The sequence below is a fragment of the Lampetra planeri genome, chromosome 24 (assembly GCF_965212315.1).
Source record: "Lampetra planeri chromosome 24, kcLamPlan1.2.h2, whole genome shotgun sequence".
Taxonomy (NCBI): Eukaryota; Metazoa; Chordata; class Hyperoartia; order Petromyzontiformes; family Petromyzontidae; genus Lampetra; species Lampetra planeri.
Genome location: NC_136130.1, coordinates 1116037 through 1143996, shown reverse-complemented (window position 1 = coordinate 1143996; position 27960 = coordinate 1116037). Strand labels below are relative to the sequence as shown.

The 27960-nt window shown below is 54.5% G+C and overlaps 1 protein-coding gene across 5 annotated transcripts in view; it reads right to left on the bottom strand.

The window, feature by feature from the left end:
• Positions 1-26494, bottom strand: part of LOC144726635 (uncharacterized) — a 92266-nt gene extending 65772 nt beyond the window's left edge. For 2 of the 5 annotated variants that reach the window (XM_078605374.1, XM_078605375.1), the window contains exon 1: positions 26324-26494. In XM_078605374.1, coding sequence (XP_078461500.1) covers positions 26324-26388 — 65 coding nt within the window. In that variant the 5' untranslated portion in view covers positions 26389-26494. Of the gene's footprint in view, positions 1-3572; positions 4191-7041; positions 7727-26323 lie in introns of those variants that run through there. The other 3 variants (XM_078605372.1, XM_078605373.1, XM_078605376.1) reach the window with 2 other exon arrangements.
• Positions 26495-27960: the final 1466 nt, after the last annotated feature.

The following is a 27960-nucleotide window of genomic DNA, read 5'->3' as shown; positions in this document are numbered from 1 at the left end:
CAGCAAGTCACAACAACACACCCATGCCCCAACTCACTCACTCATCACTGCACGTCACAACAGTACACCCATGCACCAACTCACTCACTCATCACAGCAGGTCACAACAACACACCCACGCACCAACTCACTCACTCACTCATCACTGCAGGTCACAACAACACACCCACACACCAACTCACTCACTCATCACAGCAAGTCACAACAACACACCCACGTACCAACTCACTCACTCATCACAGCACGTCACAACAATACACCCACGCACCAACTCACTCACTCATCACTGCAAGTCACAACAACACATCCAAGCCCCAACTCACTCATCACTGCAGGTCACAACAACACCCCCACGCACCAACTCACTCATCACTGCAAGTCACAACAACACACCCACGCACCAACTCACTCACTCATCACTGCAAGTCACCACAACACACCCACGCCCCAACTCACTCACTCATCATAGCAAGTCACAACAACACACCCACGCACCAACTCACTCACTCATCATAGCAAGTCACAACAACACACCCACGCACCAACTCACTCACTAATCACAGCAGGTCACAACAACACACCCACGCACCAACTCACTCACTCATCACAGCCCCTCACAACAACACACCCACGCACCAACTCACTCACTCATCACTGCAAGTCACAACAACACACCCACGCACCAACTCACTCACTCATCACTGCAAGTCACAACAACACACCTACGCACCAACTCACTCACTCATCACTGCAAGTCACAACAACACACCCACGCACCAACTCACTCACTCATCACAGCACGTCACAACAACACACCCACGCACCAACTCACTCACTCATCACTGCAGGTCACAACAACACACCCACGCACCAAATCACTCACTCATCACTGCAAGTCACAACAACACACCCACGCACCAACTCACTCACTCATCACTGCAAGTCACAACAACACACCCACGCACCAACTCACTCACTCATCACAGCACGTCACAACAACACACCCACGCACGCACCAACTCACTCACTCATCATAGCAAGTCACAACAACACATCCACGCACCAACTCACTCACTCATCACAGCCCCTCACAACAACACACCCACGCACCAATTAACTCACTCACCACTGCACGTCACAACAACACACCCACACACCAACTCACTCACTCAACACAGCAAGTCACAACAACACACCCACGCACCAACTCACTCACTCATCACAACACACGTCATCACTGCACGCGTCACGACACTTCTGTTTCTTCTTCTTCCCCTGGCAGCGCTCCACTTTGGAATTCCCTCCCACCGTCATCGTCTCTGGTCCCCCAAGCTCTTAGAATCATAATAACCTTGACTACTCCATTGAAGACACGTGTTACATTCTTATCTGTTACAACTTTAACCGTGCTGTTTGTTGCTGACCGCTTGATATTTTGGGCCTTTGGAACTGTGCTCAGCAACTGCTTTTTAAGTATATACAAATACTCTGCATGAGACACAGGCCATCAACTCCATTTACATTCTACACACGCTAGGCAAAGCACTGAACAGAAACATTCCTTGTCAACGTTTTCCTTAAATCGATGTGCACTGTTTATCCTGTGAGACCGACAAACCAAACAACCCATCGTCGCCTGCGTTTCAGAGCCATACCCGGGCCGGAGAATCTAAGGTGCTTAATTCAGATTGAATCTCAACGTGGGGAAACAGCATTACTGACTCAAAGCCGAACACGTCGTGACGAGCGAACATCACAGGATTTCTCTAGCGCCAGATGTCCCCGGCACCAGCGTGCGCATGACAACACCCACTGAACTCTTAACAGCAAGGTCATGGGAGTAATTCAATTATGATGAGTACCACAGCAAATGTGGAAAAGCCAATGTTTTACATTTCCCAAATCTGGCCCTGTGCCCTTTTTATCTTGCCCTGCCACAGGCCATGCCAGGCCACGCTATGCTCCGACCACGGCCCGCCCGTAGCTTGCCGCGCGCGGTGCACTGGAGGAACGCTTCATCATGCAACCTTGCAGGAGCAGCCGAGACAAAAAAACAAAGGTAAAGGCGCAGCCCTGCAATTGCACACTCACGCCACGGCTCGCGAAAGGGGCCTCCACTGGAGGGAGCTTTAGAGTGGTGTTTGGCCTACTCTGCCACACGGGTCAGACGTCTCGGAAGAGGTGGGAGTAGACCCACACCTTACCCCACCACACTCGACCTGCCGATCGACTTAGCTGTGGCTGTACCCATTCACACTGCCGGATGGACAGAGGCCGTGGGAATTTGAGAATCTTTCCACCGTCGTGTCAACTGCCGCGCCGGGAGATGGAATCGAACCGCCAGGCCCCGGCTTGCGAGTCCAGCGCGCCGCGGTGACCATTACACCACTGTGGGAGCCGCCGCTGCGGACCGAGCTGTAACTAATCGCATCAAAGTTACAGGAAATGAATTTGATTTCGTATTAATTTATGCTCGTGCACAGTTTTCAATTTATTCTCCAACGCAATTGTTTTTTCCACAGATTTCCTATTTGTTTTTTTTTGTGTTCTCACATTTTCTATTTTCGTCACTGCTGTGACAATATTCTTCGCCATTGCCTACAATGCCATTTCGGTGACCCCACCACCCCCCCCCCTCGGGTCAAAGTCACCGTTGTGTAAAGATGAAAGTCATCCTCGTCACTTGCGCTCTAAGCTGCTTTAAACAAAATCAACCTGAAACGTGACCCGCCACACTTCATTGCACAGTCATCATCGGCCCAGGCTGCCACGACATTCAAAAGCAGCGCTTTCCATGAGCGGACAAACAGCGCCCCAACCCCCCCCCCAGCACCCCCCACTTGCGACGATGAAATGGCCACCAGCTACAGCGCTCCCGAACACAATTCCCGACTGGATTCAAATATCAACAGCCAGCCACGGGCGGACCCGTAGCTCCCAGGAGCCCTGCGGTCCAAACACAAACACTCCGCGTGGAGGGGAACGCAGCGCGGCTGTTGGGGGCAGGCAGCCACCATGGAGCGCGGCGGTGCGGCCCTCAGCACCACGCCCGACCGCCTTTGTCTCCCCAGCGATGACGTTCATCACTTAAGGGCCGAGTCGACCTGGGTTAGGGGAGGACCCATGCAGCACCACGAGCCGGGTTCGTATCGCGACGCGTCCACTGCTCGCCACGAATACGAAGACTCTCGCCTCGGCAGACCGGTGGTAGGCAAGCGCCGTGAGCGAGTAGCACCTGCGACCGATACAGGAGGCCCCCAGGACCGGTTAAAATGTTCGCCACCGTTGTTGATCGCCAACGGGAATCGAACTCGGGTTAGCCGGGCTCCCTTGAGCGGCGGTGCTAAGCGCTCCCCACACGCGCCCTGGCTCGGCGCCGCCTGCACCTGCCTCGCACCTGTGCCGGCGCACAGGTGCGAGGCAGGAGATGCAGCAGCAGCAGCAGGGGGATCTGGGGGGAGGAGGAGGAGGGAGACGAGGAGGGAGAGGGAGGGTGCGAGCGAGCGAATCGTCGCATTCCTGCCGGCTTGCACGCATGGCTCGCGTTAAGACGACGCCGATGCGCACTGTACCTGGCCGGGCGTTTATCGTGCCGAGGTCGAGTCACCCGCACGTCGCTCGTCCAGCGTCCACCAGCGGGCGACAAGACACACGTGGATGAGGGGCGCGAACGAAGAGAACGTGCCCCGAGCGGCAGGGCGAACAGAGGGCACACGACAAACGTCAAACGAGCGGCAACAAACGGCGCGCGCATTGAGGTTGCATTGGGTGCGAATCGACGCGGTGCTTGCAATTGAGCAAGGTCGTTGTCATTATTGTTGTTGTTATTGTTGTTGTCGTCGTTGTTGTTGTTGTAAGAGCTTCGGGAGGAGACGACGATGATGGGAGGGACTTATAAAGTGGGAGCAGTGCGGGGGAAGAAGCACAAAGAGGAGTGATCGTGACCTGCAGTGTGGCGAGTGAGCGGGGGGGGGTGAGTTAGTGGGTTGGTGAGTGGGCAGAGGGGTGAGTTAGTGGGTTGGTGAGTGAGCAGGGGGGTGAGTTAGTGGGTTGGTGAGTGAGCGGGGGGCGGGGGGGTGAGTTAGTGGGTTGGTGAGTGAGCGGGGGGGGGTGAGTTAGTGGGTTGGTGAGTGGGCAGGGGGGTGAGTTAGTGGGTTGGTGAGTGAGCAGGGGGGAGAGTTAGTGGGTTGGTGAGTGAGCGGGGGGCGGGGGGGGTGAGTTAGTGGGTTGGTGAGTGAGCGGGGGGGGGGGGTGAGTTAGTGGGTTGGTGAGTGGGCAGGGGGGTGAGTTAGTGGGTTGGTGAGTGAGCGGGGGGGTGAGTTAGTGGGTTGGTGAGTGAGTGGGGGGGTGAGTTAGTGGGTTGGTGAGTGAGCGGAGTGTGGGGGGTGGGGGTGAGTTAGTGGGTTGGTGAGTGAGCGGGGGGGGGGGGTGAGTTAGTGGGGGGGTGTGAGTTAGTGGGTTGGTGAGTGAGTGGGGGGGTGAGTTAGTGGGTTGGTGAGTGAGTGGGGGGGGTGAGTTAGTGGGTTGGTGAGTGAGCAGGGGGGGGTGAGTTAGTGGGTTGGTGAGTGAGGGGGGGGGGTGAGTTAGTGGGTTGGTGAGTGAATGGGGGGCAGGGGGGGTGAGTTAGTGGGTTGGTGAGTAAACGGGGGGGTGAGTTAGTGGGTTGGTGAGTGAGTGGGGGGGTGAGTTAGTGAGTTGGTGAGTGAGCGGAGTGTGGGGGGGGGTGAGTTAGCGGGTTGGTGAGTGAGTGGGGGGGGTGAGTTAGTGGGTTGGTGAGTGAGCGGAGTGTGGGGGGGGGTGAGTTAGCGGGTTGGTGAGTGAGTGGGGGGGGGGTGAGTTAGTTGGTTGGTGAGTGAGCGAGGGGGTGAGGTAGTGGGTTGGTGAGTGAGTGGGGGAGGTGAGTTAGCGGGTTGGTGAGTGAGTGGGGGGGGGGGTGAGTTAGTGGGTTTGTGAGTGAGTGGGGGGGGGGTGAGTTAGTGGGTTGGTGAGTGAGTGGGGGGGGGGGTGAGTTAGTTGGTTGGTGAGTGAGCAGGGGAGGGGTGAGTTAGTGGGTTGGTGAGTGAGCGGGGGGGGGGGGTGAGTTAGCGGGTTGGTGAGTGAGTGGGGGGGGGGTGAGTTAGTTGGTTGGTGAGTGAGCGGGGGTGGGGTGAGTTAGTGGGTTGGTGAGTGAGCGGGGGGCAGGGGGGGTGAGTTAGTGGGTTGGTGAGTGAGCGGGGGGGGGGGTGAGTTAGTGGGTTGGTGAGTGAGTGGGGGGGGTGAGTTAGTGGGTTGGTGAGTGAGTGGGGGGGGGTGAGTTAGTGGGTTGGTGAGTGAGTGGGGGGGGTGAGTTAGTGGGTTGGTGAGTGAGCGGAGTGTGGGGGGGGGTGAGTTAGCGGGTTGGTGAGTGAGTGGGGGGGGGGTGAGTTAGTTGGTTGGTGAGTGAGCGGGGGTGGGGTGAGTTAGTGGGTTGGTGAGTGAGCGGGGGGGGGGGGTGAGTTAGTGGGTTGGTGAGTGAGCGGGTGAGTTAGTGGGTTGGTGAGTGAGTGGGGGGGTGAGTTAATGGGTTGGTGAGTGAGTGGGGGGGGGTGAGTTAGTGGGTTGGTGAGTGAGCGGGGGGCGGGGGGGGTGAGTTAGTGGGTTGGTGAGTGAGCGGGGGGGGGGGTGAGTTAGTGGGTTGGTGAGTGGGCAGGGGGGTGAGTTAGTGGGTTGGTGAGTGAGCGGGGGGGTGAGTTAGTGGGTTGGTGAGTGAGTGGGGGGGTGAGTTAGTGGGTTGGTGAGTGAGCGGAGTGTGGGGGGTGGGGGTGAGTTAGTGGGTTGGTGAGTGAGCGGGGGGGGGGGGTGAGTTAGTGGGGGGGTGTGAGTTAGTGGGTTGGTGAGTGAGTGGGGGGGTGAGTTAGTGGGTTGGTGAGTGAGTGGGGGGGGTGAGTTAGTGGGTTGGTGAGTGAGCAGGGGGGGTGAGTTAGTGGGTTGGTGAGTGAGGGGGGGGGGGTGAGTTAGTGGGTTGGTGAGTGAGTGGGGGGCAGGGGGGGTGAGTTAGTGGGTTGGTGAGTAAACGGGGGGGTGAGTTAGTGGGTTGGTCAGTGAGTGGGGGGGTGAGTTAGTGAGTTGGTGAGTGAGCGGAGTGTGGGGGGGGGTGAGTTAGTGGGTTGGTGAGTGAGTGGGGGGGGTGAGTTAGTGGGTTGGTGAGTGAGCGGAGTGTGGGGGGGGTGAGTTAGCGGGTTGGTGAGTGAGTGGGGGGGGGGGTGAGTTAGTTGGTTGGTGAGTGAGCGAGGGGGTGAGGTAGTGGGTTGGTGAGTGAGTGGGGGAGGTGAGTTAGCGGGTTGGTGAGTGAGTGGGGGGGGGGGGGGTGAGTTAGTGGGTTGGTGAGTGAGTGGGGGGGGGGGTGAGTTAGTGGGTTGGTGAGTGAGTGGGGGGGGGTGAGTTAGTTGGTTGGTGAGTGAGCAGGGGAGGGGTGAGTTAGTGGGTTGGTGAGTGAGCGGGGGGGGGGGGTGAGTTAGTTGGTTGGTGAGTGAGCGGGGGGGGGGGTGGGTGAGTTAGTGGGTTGGTGAGTGAGCAGGGGGGTGAGTTAGTGGGTTGGTGAGTGAGCGGAGTGTGGGGGGGGGGGTGAGTTAGCGGGTTGGTGAGTGAGTGGGGGGGGGGTGAGTTAGTTGGTTGGTGAGTGAGCGGGGGTGGGGTGAGTTAGTGGGTTGGTGAGTGAGCGGGGGGGGGGGGGTGAGTTAGTGGGTTGGTGAGTGAGCGGGTGAGTTAGTGGGTTGGTGAGTGAGTGGGGGGGTGAGTTAATGGGTTGGTGAGTGAGTGGGGGGGGGTGAGTTAGTGGGTTGGTGAGTGAGCGGGGGGCGGGGGGGTGTGAGTTAGTGGGTTGGTGAGTGAGCGGGGGGGGGGGGGAGTTTGTGGGTTGGCGAGTGAGCGGGGGGGTGAGTTAGTGGGTTGGTGAGTGAGTGGGGGGGGAGGAGGGTGAGTTAGTGGGTTGGTGAGTAAGCGGGGGGTAGGGGGTGAGTTAGTGGGTTGGTGAGTGAGCGGGGGGGGGGTGAGTTAGTGGGTTGGTGAGTGCGTTGTTGTGACCTGTGGTGGTCGAGGCGGGGGTTCTCTGCTCGAGCGACTCCTCGGCGTGGGTGGAGTCATGAAAGGAGCGAAGTTCGAGGATCACGAGGAGACAGAGTCGCTGGGGTGAGCGAGCGGCTGTGCTCCATCCGCTGCTTGCGTGCACGCCGGTCAGGAGTCGTAACGGAGCGGCAGCCGAGGAATGGAACGGCTGTTTCATGCCATCCACGTCGCGTTCAACTCCCAGTTCGCACCCGCAACAACAAAACCACACTCAGCCACTCAATCCGCCAATCGCTCCCTTTACCCGCTCACCAATCAACTCGCTCGACTACTCATCAACTCGCCGAGCTCACTCGTTCACCCAATCGCTCACCACACCGCGGGTGACAAACACCGCATCGTCGCTCAATTCCAGGAACGCGTCACACTCCAATCTGTTGCAAATTCGACGCTGCCGTTAGTTGCTGGGCGCTTGAGACTTTGGACCCGCGGTGCTCACAGACACCGTGCTCACCGTACGAATCCACCGTGTCACGACGACGCCGTGAACACGCCTTGCTGTGCCGCCGTGCCGATCGCAGCAGTACCCCGATGATGAGACAGCCTGATGCACAACTGCTGCACGACTGCTGCACTCTGCTGCATGCTGCTGCACAACTACTGCACCCAACTGCACCACTGCTGCATGCTGCTGCACAACTGCTGCACAAAGATAGCCGCGAGCAGCAGGCCCAGCTGCACAGTCACTTGTCACCCGCATTCCGTGCAATTATCTTCGGCTGCCAATGTCCCATTTTATAAACGCACACTGTATAGGTTATACATGTCAAATCTTGATTGCGTGTTTGCTATGTGTGGGTGGGTGTGTATGTACATGCTAATATTAGCACGGTTGGCTACGTACGGTGCGAAAGAAGTTCAATATACATACAATGTGTGTCATCTCAGTCATGTAACCCATGGCACCTGGTTCTGTTCCATGCTCTCCTGCCAGCAGGCCTTCGAGACTTCGCGTGGCCTCAAAGTGCAACTTGCATGGCACAAGCGCCGTGGTGACGTCACCGCCACTTCGTGGCAAAAGGCAATCGTTGTTATGGTTATGACTCGCTCCGGTTTACCTAGCGCTGTGTGGAAGACATCACTCCATGCGAGGCTCTGGGACTTCTCGGCCACAGTTATGCCCTCCCTTTTGTAGGGATGTGAAGCCTGGGCCTCTCTGGGGGAACATCTGCACCGGTTTGAAACATTCAGGCTGGCCTGCCTACGATCCATCCTGGATTTAACCAGACTGGATCACAGTGTGAGGATCTCAGAGATCCTTTAAAGATCTCGACACAGTCCCAGCAGTGAGGTCCTGTGACAGGCGAGGCTGCGTTGGCTGGGTCATGTAGCCCGCATGCCCAGGCACGGCATGTCCAAGCAGCTTCAGTTTGGCCAGATAGAGGGGTTTAAACGGGCGCGGCATGGGCTAGAAAAGAGATTAACTGCTGTGGTAGAGAAGGCTGTTGCCGATGACTGGTAACAGCGGTGTCAAGATCGGCCCCTGTGGAGGAGGCTCGTGAAGGTCGCTGCTACTGGGTATTTGGAGGAAGTCACCCTCCAACAACAACAACGGAGGGCGCCGGATAGCTAAAACGCAGTAAGTTGGCACAGTAGGGGGCACAGGTGGTGCATCTGTCAGTCACCTCAGTAAATTAACCCATAGCACCTTGGTCTGTCCCGTGACATGCCAGCGAGCCTTCGACACTTCACGTGGCCTTAAAGTGCACATAGCCTGGCACAAGTGTCGTGGTGGCGTCATCGTCACCGTGGCAAATAGCCGTCGTTGTTGTTTGTGTGAAGTGGTAGCGTAGTGATTAGCGCGCTGCGCTACGAACCCGGTGACCCGAGTTCGATTCCTGCTCACGGCCTACAAGAGTAACGATTATGAGCCGGTCCTGCGCCTCCCCTAGGTCGACTCAGCATCAAATGATTACCTTGTGCGGCGTATAAACCTCGGCATTAGGGAGACAAAAGTGGCCGGGTGTGGTACCAGCGACCCAGCCCTTTGTGTGCCACAGTGCCGGCCTTCATAGGTGCTACTCGCTAACAGCACTTGCTGCAACAGTCAATGAATGCTACATGGGGGTTCTTTGTTTTTAGTATGCGGTGTGAATGTGTGAGTTTACGCATGATGTGTGGGTATTTTTACAGTAGGTCACCACGTGTTTTCTATGCACCTGCGTCAATCGACACCCTGGTCACCCTTGAAAAACAACAACTGCTCCAAGGGTTTAGCCATGTGAAATATTTGAATAAATAAGATAAATTCAACATGCATAATCGTAGACTTGCTGTCATGCAGTCCGAGCTGCACAACACACTCCCGTCACCTTGAATGCCTGCACTGCCCACACTCGACACAAGCATCGGTATTTGGCAACAGTTGGAGGCCCTGCGACTGGTGGCCACGTGTTCTCTTTGTTCCGCCGTAGACCAAATCAGGACCGCCTTCCCTCAACGCTCGGTCTACTGTCCACACGGTGCCGCAGTAAACCACAAATAAAGTTGATAACGACAGTGCCGCGACCAGACCTCGGTTACAAATCAATTCCTGCCCCCTAACACACGGGTGGCCAATTCCCGGATCGTACCAGGTGAAACCCAGACGGGCGGCCAACCCTAACGCCGCTCACTGCCCGTGAACTTCCGGGACCCAACAACCTGAATGCCATCGCGCCGTGAAACACTTTAGAGAACTCTTGGGGCTTCTATCTTTCTTTATTTTCACGGACCCGAGCTGCGCGCATCGCTGCGCGATTTGGGGACTGGGCCGGTGGCAGCTACGCTGCACGTAGCCTGCAGTCCGAGCACTGTGGAGGCAGCGAGGGCCTGGTGGTTCACACACAAATGTTGCTAAACTCCCCTTCACGGCTCGCCAGGAGAAGGCGGTCCAGCAAGACGTGGGCTCCGCCTGTTCTGTCCGTGCGGGATAGCGTGTTACTCCCTCGAGCGCGCGTCGGTTTTCGCCGGGCGATTCGTTTTACTCGCACAGGTGAGCACTCATTAATTGGCTGAAAACATCTTAACATGTAGAAGACCGTAGAGCTTTGGCAATAGTTGGCACACCAGCTCAGCGCGTGGTTCCCTCCCCACTAGTCTGCGGTTCCTCCTCATGCCCCCCACGAGCTGTTCTCCATCTACGAGGGTGATTGAATACCGTACTGCGCATCACAAATCGAAATAATGTGATTTATTAATTTAGAATGTGCCTGTGTTGTCATCCCACTTACAAGTGAATATCTTAATGAATTGTCAGGAATTGTCACGGCTTGGGACCACAACCGCCAGTCTCAAATTATTCAAAACACTCTCGGCACAATGTTTGCAATTGTTACAGCCCAAGTACAAAACAGAAAATTAATACGATAACTCGAGAAAGGCAGAGTTATAGATTTCTTGGACGTGTCATGTAAAAACTAGACGGAATATAAATGTGTTTTGACTGGGAAAATTATAGGCACAACAATATGCTGGGGGAAGACAGCGAATCACGTTCCGTAAGCAATTTGGACAATTGAATGCAACGAACTGGGAGTATCCGATGCTAATTTCTCAAGTAGGATAACAGACGGAGATAAATGGAAGACGGCCACGATCGCCGACGTCGTTTGAGAAAGGATGCGGCACACGGAGAGAGAGAGGCAACGAGTGTGGATTCTACATGGAACGCGGTGTGCACCATCTCACCATTGGCTGTATGCATCGGTGTGTGTGGTGACTGCGTGTCATATTCGCCGTATCAATGCACATTGTATAAGTTGTAGATTAAAAATGTGTGTACACGTGTCATTGCATGTTTTGCTACGCGTGTGTGTGTGTATGTGTACGTGCGTGGGGAGCGGTAGTGTCGCGGTTAGTGGGCTGCACTACGAACCCAGCTACCCGAGTTCGATTCCCGCTCACGGCCAACACCAGTGACGATTATCTGAATCGGTCCTGGGCCTCCCTTAGGTCGATTTAGCCTCAAATGAGTACCTGGCCTGGTGTGTAAAACATCACCACTGGGGAGACAAAAGCGCCTTGACGCTCGGGCACGTGGTGTTAAGCCACCCACCCCCTCATGTGCCGTTCCGGCCTTCATAGGTGCCCGCTAACAGCACTGTCCCAACAGTCTGCTAAGGTTATACGAGGATCTTTATTTTTTATATGTGTGGGTGAATTAGTGTATATGTATGTATGCGTGCATGTGTGGGTGAGTGAGTGAGTGCAATTGCGTGCGAGGGGCTGGTAACCTCTCTGCGAAAATTACCACACCAATAACCATAGTGAAATCCCCAAACCAAGCTTATGCCCAAGACCCCGGAGGGACAGGCAGACAATGACATTTTCTAGCCAAACCCCGTTTGACGGAGCCAGAAGACGGTACCCGCCCCCTCCCCAATCTACCCCCTCGGGGTTTCTCTAGAAGCAGGGGGAAACCACTGCGGTTGGCAATGCGCAATTTCTGAATGGACAGGCTGCCATTCATCTGTCGGGAGCTGCTCCGGTACAGCCTGGAGCTCTGTGGAATACAGGAGGTCTGGTGGACTGGCTTTGGCTCCGGTCATCAAGTGGGGTGGACAGTCCTCCACTCGGGGCAGGATACTGGTAAATAACAGGGAGCGGCTCTTCTTATGAATAATAGAATAAAGGTGGCAGTGGAGCGTGGAGACGAGGTTTGGGAAGCTCCAAGTCCCAGGCTGTTGTGAACTCGTCTAGCTATCCACAGGAGGTGAGGAATGGTGGTGGTGGCTTACTCCCCCACCGAAAGTGAATATCAGTCGAAAGATTCCGGCAAGGTTGAGTCAGCTGTCTTCTATGACCTCCTGTTACAGGTGCTGGCTAAAGTGGTCCCTCACAATAGTCATCTTGTTTAGTGACTTGAGTGAGTCATGATACAGGCAACAGGGCTGGAGTGATTGGAAGACATGGGTCAGATTAGCTCAATGACAATGGTAAGAGGTTGCTAAACTTCTGAGAATCCCATGGGATAGTAAGCACCAACACGCTGTTCCTGCATCGGTGCATCCACACATCATAAATGCACACTGGGTCCAAGAAAGAACATCTGCTTGCAACATAGTGGCGGCACAGAGAGTGTGGGTAGGCACATGTCCGAAATGGGTGAGGTTCAGGACTGTGGCTCATAGTTGCAATGGCTGCATCTGGTACGTGGTCCAGACCTCCTCAGAGACCCTAGCTGATGGAGGAGGTGTTCTGGCTACCTGAGAGAGAGCGGCTTGCCCACTCCCACCATCTACAATATCCCACTCTGAGAATGAGGAGGCTTACCACAGCCTTCTCTCAGAGGTTTGGGGAGCCGTATGGTGCTGCAAAGATGATTGGTGGTTGCGGGTTGCTGAGATGGAAACTGCCTCAGCATCTTGGCATCACAAATCACTCGTTAATTCCATCAATAACGTAACTTGCAGAGCCACACCGATTACCATCCTTTAGGGAACAAATGGGGATCCAATCTGACCCACAGAAAGAGGTTTGCAGATTTTCTGAGCATTCCTGCGAGGTCTTTGGGGAAGAGAAACCCTCTCAGTTCAGATTACACCATAGGGCAAGGTAGGCTTGATCCTGCAGGGGGCTGCAGTGCCTCAATTTTTGGAGGAAGAAGTCACCCTCTGTGATTGACTGGCTGATGTGTCATCTAATGAGGAAGGGTGAAGGGCGATCTAGTCTGAGACCAGCTAAAGCACGAGGCAGAGATGACCTTTGAAGTGAATTTTCTGAGGGTGGGGTTTGTGTACAGGCTGCCCTATATGACATCATTACCACCGTCTGGTCCACAGGACAGGTTGTGCAGGATTGGAAAGATGCCCTAATGGTCCCTATTTTTAAGAAGGGGGACCGCACTAATTGCAATAACTACGTAGACATATCCCTCCTCTGTGTGAAGCCGGGAAAGCTCCGGGCAAGGATTATGCAACGGCGCCTTGCCAGGCACGTTGGAGAGAGAATTGCAGATCCCCAATGTGGTTTCAGACCGGGGCAGTCCTGCACTGACGCCATATTCTCTGTCTCTCGACTACACTGAGATGCATGAGATTTCAGCAGGATCATGCATCTCTGCATTATTGATCTGGACAAGGCATATGATACATTCAAGGGGCCAGGGCTCTGGGTTATTCCTCATGTTTTCCGAGTATGACCTTCTGCTCACAATCATTCATGATGGTGGGCAGGTCTGGGTAAAGCTGCGTGGCTGGAAGTCGGAACCATTCCTGCTCACCTTGAAGTGAGACAGGGATGTTATCTGGTCCCTACATTGTTTAACGGCCACCCTCCAACAACCGCGGAGGGCATAGGAGTAACGCTCAGAACATAAGGAGTGCTGGGCGGCTAAACACAGCAAATTGGCACAGTGGGGAGCACAGGTGGTGCATCTACTAGGCATCTCAGTCAACTCACTGCACATGGGTCAGTCCCGTGACCTCCTGCTAGCGAAACTTCCGACACTTCATGTGACCACAAAGGTGCACCTAGCCTGTCACCGCTACTTAGTGGTTAAAGGTGGTTAATATATGTGTGCGTGAGTGTACATGTGTGTATCTGTGAGTGTATGCATGGGTATACGTGCCGTCCCGTGTTTGCTGTACGTGTGTCAATTGACACCCTGGACACCATTGCAAAATGAGATGCTCCGCCTCAGAGGATTCTCCACGTGCAATATTTTAATTAACAACCGATATTCAGCAATGCTTGTGTCTAGCCGCAGAAGGTGGGTGCATGCGATGAGAGACAGCCACTTAAATTGGCAGGGTTACCCAGGGGGCATGAATGAGCACGTGGTGACTGCGCTGCCTGAGACGCCATAGGCGAGCAGAACCACTCACAACCCAACCCTCGCTCCCTCCACCACACACAGAGCAGAGCCACTCTCAACCCAACCCTCGCTCCCTCCACCACGCACAGAGAGCAGAGCCACTCTCAACAAAATCCTCGCTCCCTCCACCACGCACAGAGAGCAGAGACACTATCAACCCAACCCTCGCTCCCTCCACCACACACAGAGAGCAGATCCACTCTCAACCCAACCCTCGCTCCCTCCACCACACAGAGAGCAGAGACACTCTCAACCCAACCCTCGCTCCCTCCACCACGCACAGAGAGCAGAGACACTCTCAACCCAACCCTCGCTCCCTCCACCACGCACAGAGAGCAGAGACACTCTCAACCTAACCCTCGCTCCCTCCACCACGCACAGAGAGCAGAGACACTCTCAACCCAACCCTCGCTCCCTCCACCACACACAGAGAGCAGAGACACTCTCAACCCAACCCTCGCTCCCTCCACCACGCACAGAGAGCAGAGACACTCTCAACCCAACCCTCGCTCCCTCCACCACGCACAGAGAGCAGAGACACTCTCAACCCAACCCTCGCTCCCTCCACCACGAACAGAGACACTCTCAACCCAACCCTCGCTCCCTCCACCACGCACAGAGAGCAGATCCACTCTCAACCCAACCCTCGCTCCCTCCACCACGCACAGAGAGCAGAGACACTCTCAACCCAACCCTCGCTCCCTCCACCACACACAGAGAGCAGAGACACTCTCAACCCAACCCTCGCTCCCTCCACCACGAACAGAGAGCAGAGACACTCTCAACCCAACCCTCGCTCCCTCCACCACGCACAGAGAGCAGATCCACTCTCAACCCAACCCTCGCTCCCTCCACCACGCACAGAGAGCAGAGACACTCTCAACCCAACCCTCGCTCCCTCCACCACGCACAGAGAGCAGAGACACTCTCAACCCAACCCTCGCTCCCTCCACCACACACAGAGAGCAGAGACACTCTCAACCCAACCCTCGCTCCCTCCACCACGCACAGAGAGCAGAGACACTCTCAACCCAACCCTCGCTCCCTCCACCACGCACAGAGAGCAGAGACACTTTCAACCCAACCCTCGCTCCCTCCACCACGCACAGAGAGCAGATCCACTCTCAACCCAACCCTCGCTCCCTCCACCACACACAGAGAGCAGAGCCACTTTCAACCCAACCCTCGCTCCCTCCACCACACACAGAGAGCAGAGACACTCTCAACCCAACCCTCGCTCCCTCCACCACGCACAGAGAGCAGATCCACTCTCAACCCAACCCTCGCTCCCTCCACCACGCACAGAGAGCAGAGACACTCTCAACCCAACCCTCGCTCCCTCCACCACGCACAGAGAGCAGAGACACTCTCAACCCAACCCTCGCTCCCTCCACCACACACAGAGAGCAGAGACACTCTCAACCCAACCCTCGCTCCCTCCACCACGCACAGAGAGCAGAGACACTCTCAACCCAACCCTCGCTCCCTCCACCACGCACAGAGAGCAGAGACACTCTCAACCCAACCCTCGCTCCCTCCACCACACACAGAGAGCAGAGACACTCTCAACCCAACCCTCGCTCCCTCCACCACGCACAGAGAGCAGAGACACTCTCAACCCAACCCTCGCTCCCTCCACCACGCACAGAGAGCAGATCCACTCTCAACCCAACCCTCGCTCCCTCCACCACGCACAGAGAGCAGAGACACTCTCAACCCAACCCTCGCTCCCTCCACCACACACAGAGAGCAGATACACTCTCAACCCAACCCTCGCTCCCTCCACCACGCACAGAGAGCAGAGCCACTCTCAACCCAACCCTCGCTCCCTCCACCACGCACAGAGAGCAGATCCACTCTCAACCCAACCCTCGCTCCCTCCACCACGCACAGAGAGCAGAGCCACTCTCAACCCAACCCTCGCTCCCTCCACCACGCACAGAGAGCAGAGACACTCTCAACCCAACCCTCGCTCCCTCCACCACACACAGAGAGCAGAGACACTCTCAACCCAACCCTCGCTCCCTCCACCACGCACAGAGAGCAGAGACACTCTCAACCCAACCCTCGCTCCCTCCACCACGCACAGAGAGCAGATCCACTCTCAACCCAACCCTCGCTCCCTCCACCACGCACAGAGAGCAGAGACACTCTCAACCCAACCCTCGCTCCCTCCACCACACACAGAGAGCAGATACACTCTCAACCCAACCCTCGCTCCCTCCACCACGCACAGAGAGCAGAGCCACTCTCAACCCAACCCTCGCTCCCTCCACCACGCACAGAGAGCAGATCCACTCTCAACCCAACCCTCGCTCCCTCCACCACGCACAGAGAGCAGAGCCACTCTCAACCCAACCCTCGCTCCCTCCACCACACACAGAGAGCAGAGACACTCTCAACCCAACCCTCGCTCCCTCCACCACGCACAGAGAGCAGAGCCAATCTCAACCCAACCCTCTCTCCCTCCACCACGCACAGAGAGCAGAGACACTCTCAACCCAACCCTCGCTCCCTCCACCACGCACAGAGAGCAGAGACACTCTCAACCCAACCCTCGCTCCCTCCACCACGCACAGAGAGCAGAGACACTCTCAACCCAACCCTCGCTCTCTCCACCACGCACAGAGAGCAGAGACACTCTCAACCCAACCCTCGCTCCCTCCACCACGCACAGAGAGCAGATCCACTCTCAACCCAACCCTCGCTTCCTCCACCACGCACAGAGAGCAGAGCCACTCTCAACCCAACCCTCGCTCCCTCCACCACGCACAAAGAGCAGAGCCACTCTCAACCCAACCCTCGCTCCCTCCACCACGCACAGAGAGCAGAGACACTCTCAACCCAACCCTCGCTCCCTCCACCACGCACAGAGAGCAGAGACACTCTCAACCTAACCCTCGCTCCCTCCACCACGCACAGAGAGCAGATCCACTCTCAACCCAACCCTCGCTCCCTCCACCACGCACAGAGAGCAGAGCCACTCTCAACCCAACCCTCGCTCCCTCCACCACACACAGAGAGCAGAGACACTCTCAACCCAACCCTCGCTCCCTCCACCACGCACAGAGAGCAGAGACACTCTCAACCCAACCCTCGCTCCCTGCCTCAACCAAGCGCTGCATGCGATTGGCCGCCTGGTGCCATCCTCCTCCATTCCCCCAACACATCATCCACGCGTCTCCCCTCGCCAGGCCTGGCTGCCAAGCCTGCCTTGCAATCTCGCAGAAGCCAGTGATAAAATAATCACGAGTCAGACATGACGCCTCCCCTTCCCATATCTGTCTCTTTACAAACGTAACGAATATTTGGCTTTTGTGCATAAAGCAAGCTCATGTCAAAACTATGGCAGGATTGTTCAGAAGCAGCTAATTCACAGTTTAATCCGTTTAGTTGATTTTGTTCAAGCAGGTGAGAACTCAAGGGGCGAGGATCAGACTCATTTGCTAACGTGGCCTGGGTCACCAATATGATACAAAAAAATCATTACAATAAAGTACGGCAATGAGGCAAACAGAAATCGGAAGAAAAACCAATCGAACAAAAATGAGAGAATAAAAAAACCAACTACATTTATCTTTAGGTTTCATTTTTTCGGGCAGTTAAAACCCCGTTGGGCAATACATTTTCATTTTAAATGGGGACATGGGGCCCGATAAAAAAAAAAGCTGCGTAGGCCACGATCTTTCGCATTCCCTAGTTCCCCACGGCGTTTACAACGGGGACCGCGGACATTTCCGCGAGAACGGACGTACGATAAGCGAGCGTCCGCACGTCTATCACGTCTACCCGGTGCAAGGAGAGATCTCCGCTATTGTCGTTCGTTATTCTGCGGTTGTGTTGTTTGCATGTGTAGTTGTGATGGTGTTGTACTTCTTGTGATGTATGATTGTGGTTTGAATGGTGTAATGGTTGTGGTTGAAACTGGTTGTTGTGGGCTATCGTTGTGGTTGTGTGGTTCTTTGTGGTTGTGTTGGCGCGCTTTTTGTGTTGTATGATTGGCGTTTAAATGGTGTAATGGTTGTGGTTGCTTGAGTGCTTCTTATGGTGGAAGGGTTGTGGTTGAGTGGTTGTCGTCAACATTATTTCTAACGATGCAATAAATGTATAACATTAACAACATCGCACTTTACAATAACTTAGATAACCTTTATAATATAGTTAACGTTATTTATAACGATACAATGAAATATTAAATCGTTAACATTAAATTCTACTGTCAACTTTGATCACCTTTCTAACGCGGCCAACGCTATTCATAGGGATATAATAAACTCGCAAATTTCACATGGTTGCCACGTGCTCATCTCGGCCACGCGCGCTCCTTTCCCACGTCACAGCCACTGCTGCCGCGTCCGCCACTGCTACACTCCGGCTTCCTTTCACAGAGGTGGACAACCGCCCTCGCGTCGTAAACAAGGGCGGCGTCCACCTCATCGAACGCGACGTTCGCTCCCTCCCCCACCGAGGAAGAGGAGGAAACGTGGAGCAGCGTCCGTTAAAAATTTGCGCCAAAATCCCCGTTGCAGCCTATTGGCTGGTGGCGGCGGTGTGAGGGGGGGGTCGTGACGTCAACCATCACGACCACTGACGCGACCGTCCATGTCTGAAACACGGCTGTGAATGTCGTTTCTCTCGCTACGAATCTTCGTAGCGCAAGGCGATTGCTTCCTGTTATATATGTGGGACGCCATGGTGGCGAGGTGTTGACGAGCTCGCCTAGAATGTAGGAGGGTCGTGGGTTCGATCCCGACTGACGCCTCCTGTATATCTGGAGTTTGCACGTTCTCCCCGTGGTCACGTGGATTTTTATCTCGTTTTTTCCCCCTCCATAGAAAGGAACATGCGTTTAGAGTATTTGGCTGCTATGTTTCCACTTGATAAACCACTTCTTTGAGCTATCATTTGTGGCCAGGTCACTTCTGAAAAAGAGCTATTTAGCTGAGTGGGCCTTACCTGGTAAAATAAAAAAGTTTAGTTTAAAAATAGTTATTAGTTTATATACGCAATTTCTCCTGTATTCAGGCCCCTGGTTACATCAAAGAAACCTGGTTACTGCAACAACAACAAAACATGCATAAAAAAACTATTATCCAAAAATAACTCTACATGGTCAAGTTTCAAATTAGAAAATAGATTTCAAATAGAATTCAGAGCAAACTCAACTGTGTTACAGAAGAAATCGAACACAGTGTACAAACATAAATAATATATATTTTTAAATGCCCTGTAATTAAAGTTGGGTTGGACAAATAACTTTGAAAAATCTGTTCGTACGTGAGTAAAACTTAAACTACATAAACAACATGAATTTATTCAGGGGGTGATTATTGCACTGGTATGGAAGCAGACACGGAAAAATGAATCAAACGCAACTGCAAATGAAGTTATCACAGAAAGTCCGACAGCTGCATGGCAGTCGAACTGAGATCCTGCGGGCAACACGGTGGGCATTGTGAAGTTTTGGCAAGTGGGCCCTCTTTCTTGGCCTTCACATCACAATGCGGAATGACCGCAGACTGCCAAGGCAGTGTGATGCTGGCCACAAGTAGCCTCTCCATGCTTACCTGAATGACCCTGTGTGATCCAAATGTTAAATTTCAGGTCACGCGAGTATGTGGATTGATGCTCTTTGCAGTCAGGGAGCTCCAAGGCCCCATGAGATGCATCTTCTTTGCAGTCTCTATGACTCTTAAGGTCCATGACGACCTCATGTAATGTCTAAAATTAGCAGACAATACGCCTCCTCCTTCACGTAGCTCACACCTCCCATTAGCACGGTTGGCTATGTACGGTGCTATAGAAGTTCAACACACACACTCGAAATACTTATCGAACAGAGAGTGATAGCAATATAATCATCCGGCAGTTCACCAGCATTGGTTCACACAAGCCTGACTCGGCTGACGAGACTCGAGATGTCAAAAGCGATCCAGAGTTTCTCTTGTGTTGAACCGATGATGCTGAAATTGTATGCTCCCAGGTCGTGTGACCAATGGGATGTGTAGAGACATACTCGTGCTTTTATTTGGAGGCAAGATGCGGAAGGAGGCGTCCTGTCTGCTTAGTTATTTTGTTACTTACATTCTCCACCACGACGCCAATGATGATTTTGTGTTATGATGCGTGGTTAAATAGTCTCTGCAATCATTCTGCAAAGAGTAACCACAAAAGCGTCGTAAATAAATATATGGCTGATCTAAAGCAGCGTCTGGCCCAAGTATGACAAGCTCCAACAAATGTCTGGCTTTCACTTCCTCTAATTCCTATTTCGTTGGTTTTGCTCTGATTTATTTTTGTGTTGCTCTTATTTCTATCAGGATGTCTTTGCTATAATTTCTATTCCGGTTGTTTTGCTCTAAATTTCTATGTCATTCCTTTTGTCATTTTGGTGACCCAGGTCACCCTTGCGAATTAGACTTCCATCCTGGCCTCTCGCGTTCTCACCTGGTTAAACAAAACACACTTCCTAGAGCTCAACTATTTCAAGCGCTGCCGATAATAAACATCTGGCTATTTTCTTTCATAACATGAAAGTTGCTTGTGTTCAACCGCTGCGACAGAGAGGGAGGGGGTGGGGAAGTCGCTGACTTCACTGTAATTGCTGCCACGTGCCCGACGCAAGAGTGGCCTCATAAACACCAGACGTGCCGCTGCCTTAGCCATGTTACCGCTTCCGGCTCCACCACACAACAACGTCGCGAGCAATCGTAACGCATCCTCCCCAAAGCGGCAATGACAACGCTGCAAACTACGTGCGTGTGTGCCTCGTGAATGCTTGATTACGTGCCACTCGAGTGCCTCCATCAAGTCATCAACAAGTCAAGAGTGACTTCCTGCTCACGGTGGCGAGATGTTAACGACCTCTCCTGGTATACAGGACGTCGTGGGTTTCATCCCGACGCTGATGCTGTATATTTGGAGTTTGTGTGGCTCTCTTCCCGTGGATTTTTCTCCGGGTCCTCCGGGTTTTCCCGCCACATTTGCAAACATGCGTTTAGAGTCTTTGGCTGCTATAAATTTCCACGTGATAAGCCACTGCATTGAGCAACCATTTGTGGCCAGGTCGCTTCTGAAAAAGAGCCGTATAGCTCAGTAGGCCTTACGTGGTAAAATACAAAATAGTTCATAATAGTTTTAAGTGAGCGTTGAGGCATTGCCGCCCGTCTCCTGTCTCAAAGCCCTGCAGAGCCAGTGGTGGAAATGTTGCATTACTATGGCGGGGGGGGGGGGGCGAGTATATCCAAAGGACAACCACCGTTGACTCCCCCACAGAAGTGGGCACTCATTCTATCGACCCAGATTGGAAAACGGGTTGAGTTAACCTCCGGTCAGGATGTGAAATCGCAAACCTTTCAATTACGAGCCGCGCTCGCTCTGCCATGGAGGGCCTCCTCCTGCAAACAAAATGTTCCATCTCGTGAGATTTTCCAGGTAAAATATTTCAATTAAAAAAACTCTCCATCGCAAGAGAGGGGGTCCTGTGAGGCAGCTCAACAACAGTTTCCCCAGCGATCCTGGTGCCGCCAGCAGGGTGATTGATGATTCAGCACTCACGGATTAACTCCAGTCACCCCGCTCGCTCACGAACTGGTGGTCAGTCACATCCCTGTCACTCTGCTATCGCTACGATTGATTTGCTCTTCCCGTGAAGTTCACTCTTCGAATCCTCCACCCATGTGGAGGATTCGGTCTAACAGACACTTGCCTCGTCTCACTCACCACACAGCAGATTACAACAACGCACTCATCCACTCACTCACTCAATCACCCTCTCACCTACTCACCCACTCACTCACCACACAGCAGATCACAACAACGCACTCACCCACTCACTCACTCTCTCACCTACTCACCCACTCACTCACCACACAGCAGATCACAACAACGCACTCATCCACTCACTCACTCAATCACCCTCTCACCTACTCACTCACCACACAGCAGATCACAACAACGCACTCACCCACTCACTCATTCTCTCACCTACTCACCCACTCACTCACCACACTGCAGGTCACAACAACGCACTCATCCACTCCCTCACTCAATCACCCCCTCACCTACTCACCCACTCACTCACCACACAGCAGATCACAACGCACTCATCCACTCACTCACTCACTCACCCTCTCACCTACTCACCCACTCACCACAGAGCAAATCACAACAACGCACTCATCCACTCTCTCACCTACTCACCCACTCATTCACCACACTGCAGGTCACAAAAACGCACTCATCCACTCACTCACCCTCTCACCTACTCACTCACCACACAGCATATCACAACAACGCACTCATCTACTCACTCACTCAATCACCCTCTCACCTACTCACCCACTCACTCACCACACAGCAGATCACAACAATGCACTCATCCACTCACTCACTCACTCACCCTCTCACCTACTCGCCCATTCACTCACCACACTGCAGGTCACAACGCACTCATCCACTCCCTCCCTCAATCACCCTCTCACCCACTCACTCACCACACAGCAGATCACAACAATGCACTCATCCACTCACTCACTCACCCTCTCACCCACTCACTCACCACACAGCAGATCACAACAATGCACTCATCCACTCACTCACTCACTCACCCTCTCACCTACTCACCCATTTACTCACCACACTGCAGGTTACAACGCATTCAACCACTCCTTCGCTCACCCTCTCACCTACTCACCCACTCACTCACCACACAGCAGATCACAACAATGCACTCATCCACTCACTCGCTCACTCTCTCACCTACTCACCCACTCACTTACCACACTGCAGGTCACAACGCACTCATTCACTCACTCACCCTCTCACCTACTCACCCACTCACTCACCATACTGCAGGTCACAACGCACTCATTCACTCACTCACTCACCCTCTCACCTACTCACCCACCCACTCACTCACCACACTGCTTCTCTTTCTGCTCCTCCCTTGCGCTGCTCACACTTCGGGATTCCCTCCAATCGTCTCTATTTCCCAAGCTATTGCAATAATAATAATCTTGCTCCATTCGAGAAATGTGTTAACGCTCTCTTATCTGTTACAACTTCGATAAGGGTGCTGTGTGTTACTGGCCGCTTGACACGTTGTGCCTCTGGGGCACTGTGCTCAGAAACAGTTAAATAAATAAAAATCCGCATAAAAGACGAACACCACTCAACATCCAGCGGCTATCGACCCAGGGGCGTTTGAACAGATCAGACAAAACGGAGGACAACGAAAGCACGTGGAGGTTGTAGCGGTTCAGCCCTGAGATTGCTCCCCACCACAGCCAACGAGTGAGCGGCACTCGGCCTCTTCTTCCGCGGTCACCAGACGTGCTGGAAGAGGCCGGCATCCCCACATTTTACCCCACCACACCATGAATGGGGAGGTGGGGAGGGATTTGAGAAACTTTGCCTCTTTATTTCAACAGCCGCGATGCCGGGATGATGGAATCGAACACGGCGAACCCTCGCTCCGGCTTTAGCGAGTTACGTGCGCGCGCTGGACCATTCCACACCGAGGCCGGGCAGAGCTCCATCCGTACACACACACTACACACACACACGTGTGTGTGTAGTGTGTGTAGTGCGTGTGGTGCGTGCGTGCGACAACCCAGACGGAGCGCAGCAGGAGCAGTTGCGAGATGGCACTTTCTGCGAGTTCGCAAAGCACGGATTTTAAGTGCGAAACCGCAGCCCCTGCCTGTTCTTTAGGCCACGTGTTGTGTTTTGTTGTCGCTGATCTCTCGGGGATCTGCGCTGCGATGTTCTCCCCCTCGCTAGGCCGGACCGCGGCTGCTGCTGCTGCCAGTGGGGCACGAGGCTGGCGCAGCGCGTGGCACGGGGGCTGAGGCGGCGGCGTCGAGGGGTCATCCGCCACTGCCCTTGGCGGCGCGGCAAAGGCGGCGGCGGTGGTGGTGGTGGAGGCAGCGCAGCGGGAACCCTCGCGACTGGCGGCGGGAACGAAGGGGGCCGCCCGCCCGGGCTTCCGCTCAACCCCCGGGGCCCCATTCTGCGCGTGAATTGTGCGCGAGTGAACGGGGGAGCGGGTGGCAGCGCGCCTACGGAACTCGGCGACCCAATTTCGATTCCTGCTCGTGACCAACATCGGTGGCAATTGTCTCAACCACGTCCTGGGCCCTCCCCTGGGTCGACTAGGTCTCACATGAGTACCTGGTGCGGTGTGTAAACATCACTGCCGGAAAGACAAAGACGTGGATTTGGCCACCCACTTCCTCATGTGCTTACTCGCTCACAGCACTTGCAAGGCGAGGGAGGGCCCTTGTCTTTTGAGTGTGTGTGGAGTTTGTATGTTCTCCCCCTGGTCTGCATTGGTTTGATCCAACTTCTCCCGTTTCCTCCCACAGCTCAACACACAACGCAACCGGCATTGGTGCGAAATATCACGACGCTGAAACGTTACCTGTAAATTGACCAATTGGGATTACACAAAGCGGCAACATCGCCCCCTACTGGGACAACTTGGCAGGACCCTTCTGGGAAAAAAAACTCGAGGCTTTCGTGGACACGGAAATGAAGTTCACAATAGCACCACACTCCACCACACTGCACCACACACTCCACCACACTCCACAACACTCCACACAATCCACCACACTCCACACACTCCACCACACTCCACACAATCCACCACACTCCACACAATCCACCACACTCCACACAATCCACCACCCTCCACACACTCCACCACACTGCACCACACTCCACACACTCCACCACACTCCACACACTCCACACAATCCACCACACTCCACACAATCCACCACACTCCACCACACTGCACAACACTCCACACAATCCACCACACTCCACCACACTGCACACAATCCACCACACTCCACACAATCCACAACACTGCACAACACTCCACCACACTCCACACACTCCACCACACAATCCACCACACTCCACTGCTGCACTACATTTAAGACCCCTTGATCCGCATCGCATCCCCTCACATCCCTATCACGAACCATCACAACCTCATCACGTGCCCTGTCACATCCCATCAAGCCCCATCGCATCCCAATCACGTGCCCTGTCACATCCACCAACGTGCCAAAACATCCCCATCACATCCCATCATGCCCCATCACATCCCTGTCACATCCACCAACGTGCCAAAACATCGCCATCACATCACGTCACATCCCATCACATTCCCTCACAATCCCAGACACCCTTAATCAATTCACGAACAGTGTCAACTCTTTATCTATTACAACTTTGGTCGTGCTTTTTCATGTTGGAGTACTGCGCTGTGCTCAGCAACTGTGTTTACAAAACGTAAAAATAACAATCCACAAATAGAGCAACACAAACCACCCCCCCCCCACACATCACCATCATCGCCAATCCGAGCCAGGCTGCCACGCACATTCCTTAACATCCACGCATATCGACAACACGGGAGACCCCCCCCTCCTCTCCTTCATCCCCACAGCCTCTCGCATGCTCCTGCATCCCCCTAAGCCCCCCCCCCGCCTTGTCAACCCCCTTCGTGCCCCCTACTGCCCCACCTCGCACCCCCCCACCACCACCACCTTACGAAGGCGCAGTCAATGTTTACGCTCAGGACAAAGCCACATACCGAGGGGGGGGGGGTGTAACTGAGACTCACGGAGACGCGGAGACTCACGGAGACAAGTCGCCAGATACAGAGGAGTATGCCGAGACTCACGCAGGCGCACGTACCGAGATACAGGAGGGGGGAGACGCATGTAGACATGTGGAGACGCATGGAGACAAAGACACGAGACAAGTCGCGATCCACGGGGGCATGACTGAGACTGAGACACACGTACCGAGACACGGGGGAGGGGGGGCACACGCGTGCGAGACGGAGAGACAAAGAGACACGCGGAGGGCACAGAGAGAGAGAGAGAGGCGAGACAGACAAACAAGTTGCTAGACACGGGGTAATAACTGACGCACGCACACACAGAGACACGTGGAGACAGGGGACAAAGGGGACGGGCGCACGCACCACAGAGAGGTGAGGGTGGGGGCAACATTCCGAGACACGTGAAGACAAAGACGCGCCGAGATTCCTGGGCACATAGACGCAGGCGGCGGAGACGCGGGCACAGCCACACAAAGGGATTATGCCATGAGCACGACCATGCCGAGACATAACGGGGCAATATGGGGAGACGGTGGGGGGGAAGACACGCGGACACACGCCAGCACCTCACTGCGCTCATGGCAGCAGCCTCTTTGTCTGCGACCCCGAGAGACGCGCGCACGGTCCGGGACATCGAACCCAGTCGGTGATGAGGGGGGGGGGGAGACCGTCCTGTGGCTCGCCGCGGTTACGACCATCCCGTGCCCTCTGTGCATCCGATCCTCATCCCTCACCCCGCGTCCCTCGTCCCGCATCTCTCGTGCCGCCACCCACCCACCCTCGCGTCTCTCTCTCGCTACCTGTCCGCGCCGCCTCCTCCGCCACGCTGCGTGGGCCGCTCCGCGCGGCCGTGCCCCCCTCGCATGCCGTCGTCGCCTCCCTCACTCCTCGCGGCGTCACTCACTGAGCCGAGCGGCCCCCCCGCGGCCCGACAAAGTTGCGGGAGTGGTGGAGGAAGGAGGAGGAGGCTGGGGGAGAGAGAGAGAGGGGAGATGGGAGGAGAGGGCGGCTCCGCGGAGAGGAGGGAGGGAAGGGCCAGGGGTGGCGAGACAGACGGCGGGGGAGGAAGGGAGGGAGGATGGAGTCGAGATGGAGGGTGGAGCAGGGAAGATGGAGCAGAGGTGGGAGGGTGGAGCACGGAAGATTGGGTGGAGGGGGGATGGTGGAGCAAAGATGGGGAGATTGAGCAGAGATGGGAATATTGAGCAGAGATGGGAAGATGGATAGAGCAGATATGGAGGGTGGAGTAATGAGGGTGGAGCAGGTGGGATGGAGCAGAGATGAAGGGTGGATCAGCTAGAATTGAGCAGAGATTGAGGGAGGATCGGGGAGGGTGGAGCAGAGATGGAGGGTGGAGCTGGGAAGGTGGAACACGTAGGGTGGAGCAGGGAAGGTGGCTCAGAGATGGAGGGTGGAGCAGAGATGAAGGGTGTAGCTGGGATGGAGGGTGGAGCAGGGATGATGAAGCAGGGAGGGTGGAGAAGAGATGGAGGGGTGGTGGAGCAGGGAGCCGGCTTGTTCCCAGAGGCAGCAGCGCTCTCTGCTGGCTATGGTCGGAGCTGGGTTATTGGTCTCACGTGGATAGCGGACACGGCGAGTTCACACGGACGAGTGCTTGCAGGTACCGCTGGAGGACCTTAGGTTTTTATGGCCCCAGGGTCTCGGGGTTTTTGACTCTTGGGGTCTCGGGGTCCTGGTGTGCTGTTGTCCCGTGACCGTATTTATTTACAGGAGGATGTTGGATGTAGCCCTATGGTCATATCAGATCATTATCATCCATGTATCCACTGCTGGAGTAATTAATCCCCACGCCGTCGCCATCCTGTGATGTCACAATAATGCATATTTTTTTTAGGAACATTGGTTCAATGCAAGCAAAACTCTGGACCGGCGTAGACATTTAATGTCTGATCAGTGATCAGCAGTCAGGCGTGTTTGAACTGCCAACAGATGTTCATAGACAAGGGTTAGATATGGGTCCTAATTCAGGTCGCTTACTGAAATTATGCACTCCCACAAGGCGGTGTGGCTGATGAGATGTGTAAAGAAAATGGAATGTGCATGACCAGTTATGTGAGAGAAATCAGATTGCTTATTTATTTTTAAGTTCTGCGCAACGACGCCAATTATAATTTTGTATCATCCATCTCATGAATGCGAAATGTCATCACCCATGGGCATATAAAGACGCGTGAGTGATTCGTCTCGCACAGAGGGATACACATTGAGGCGAGTTCCTCATTTATACGCTGTATCTGCAATGCAATTGGGCTACAGGACTGCGCTGCACACTGGGAAGACTCGTGCCTCAGAAAGAAGGCCCTGGGTTCGATACCAGACTCTGGGTGAGGGGTTTAGATGTCCCCCCCGATGTTCTGCATGATTTTCCTCTGAGTACTCCCAATTTTCTCCCAGAGCTCAACACACACACAGAATG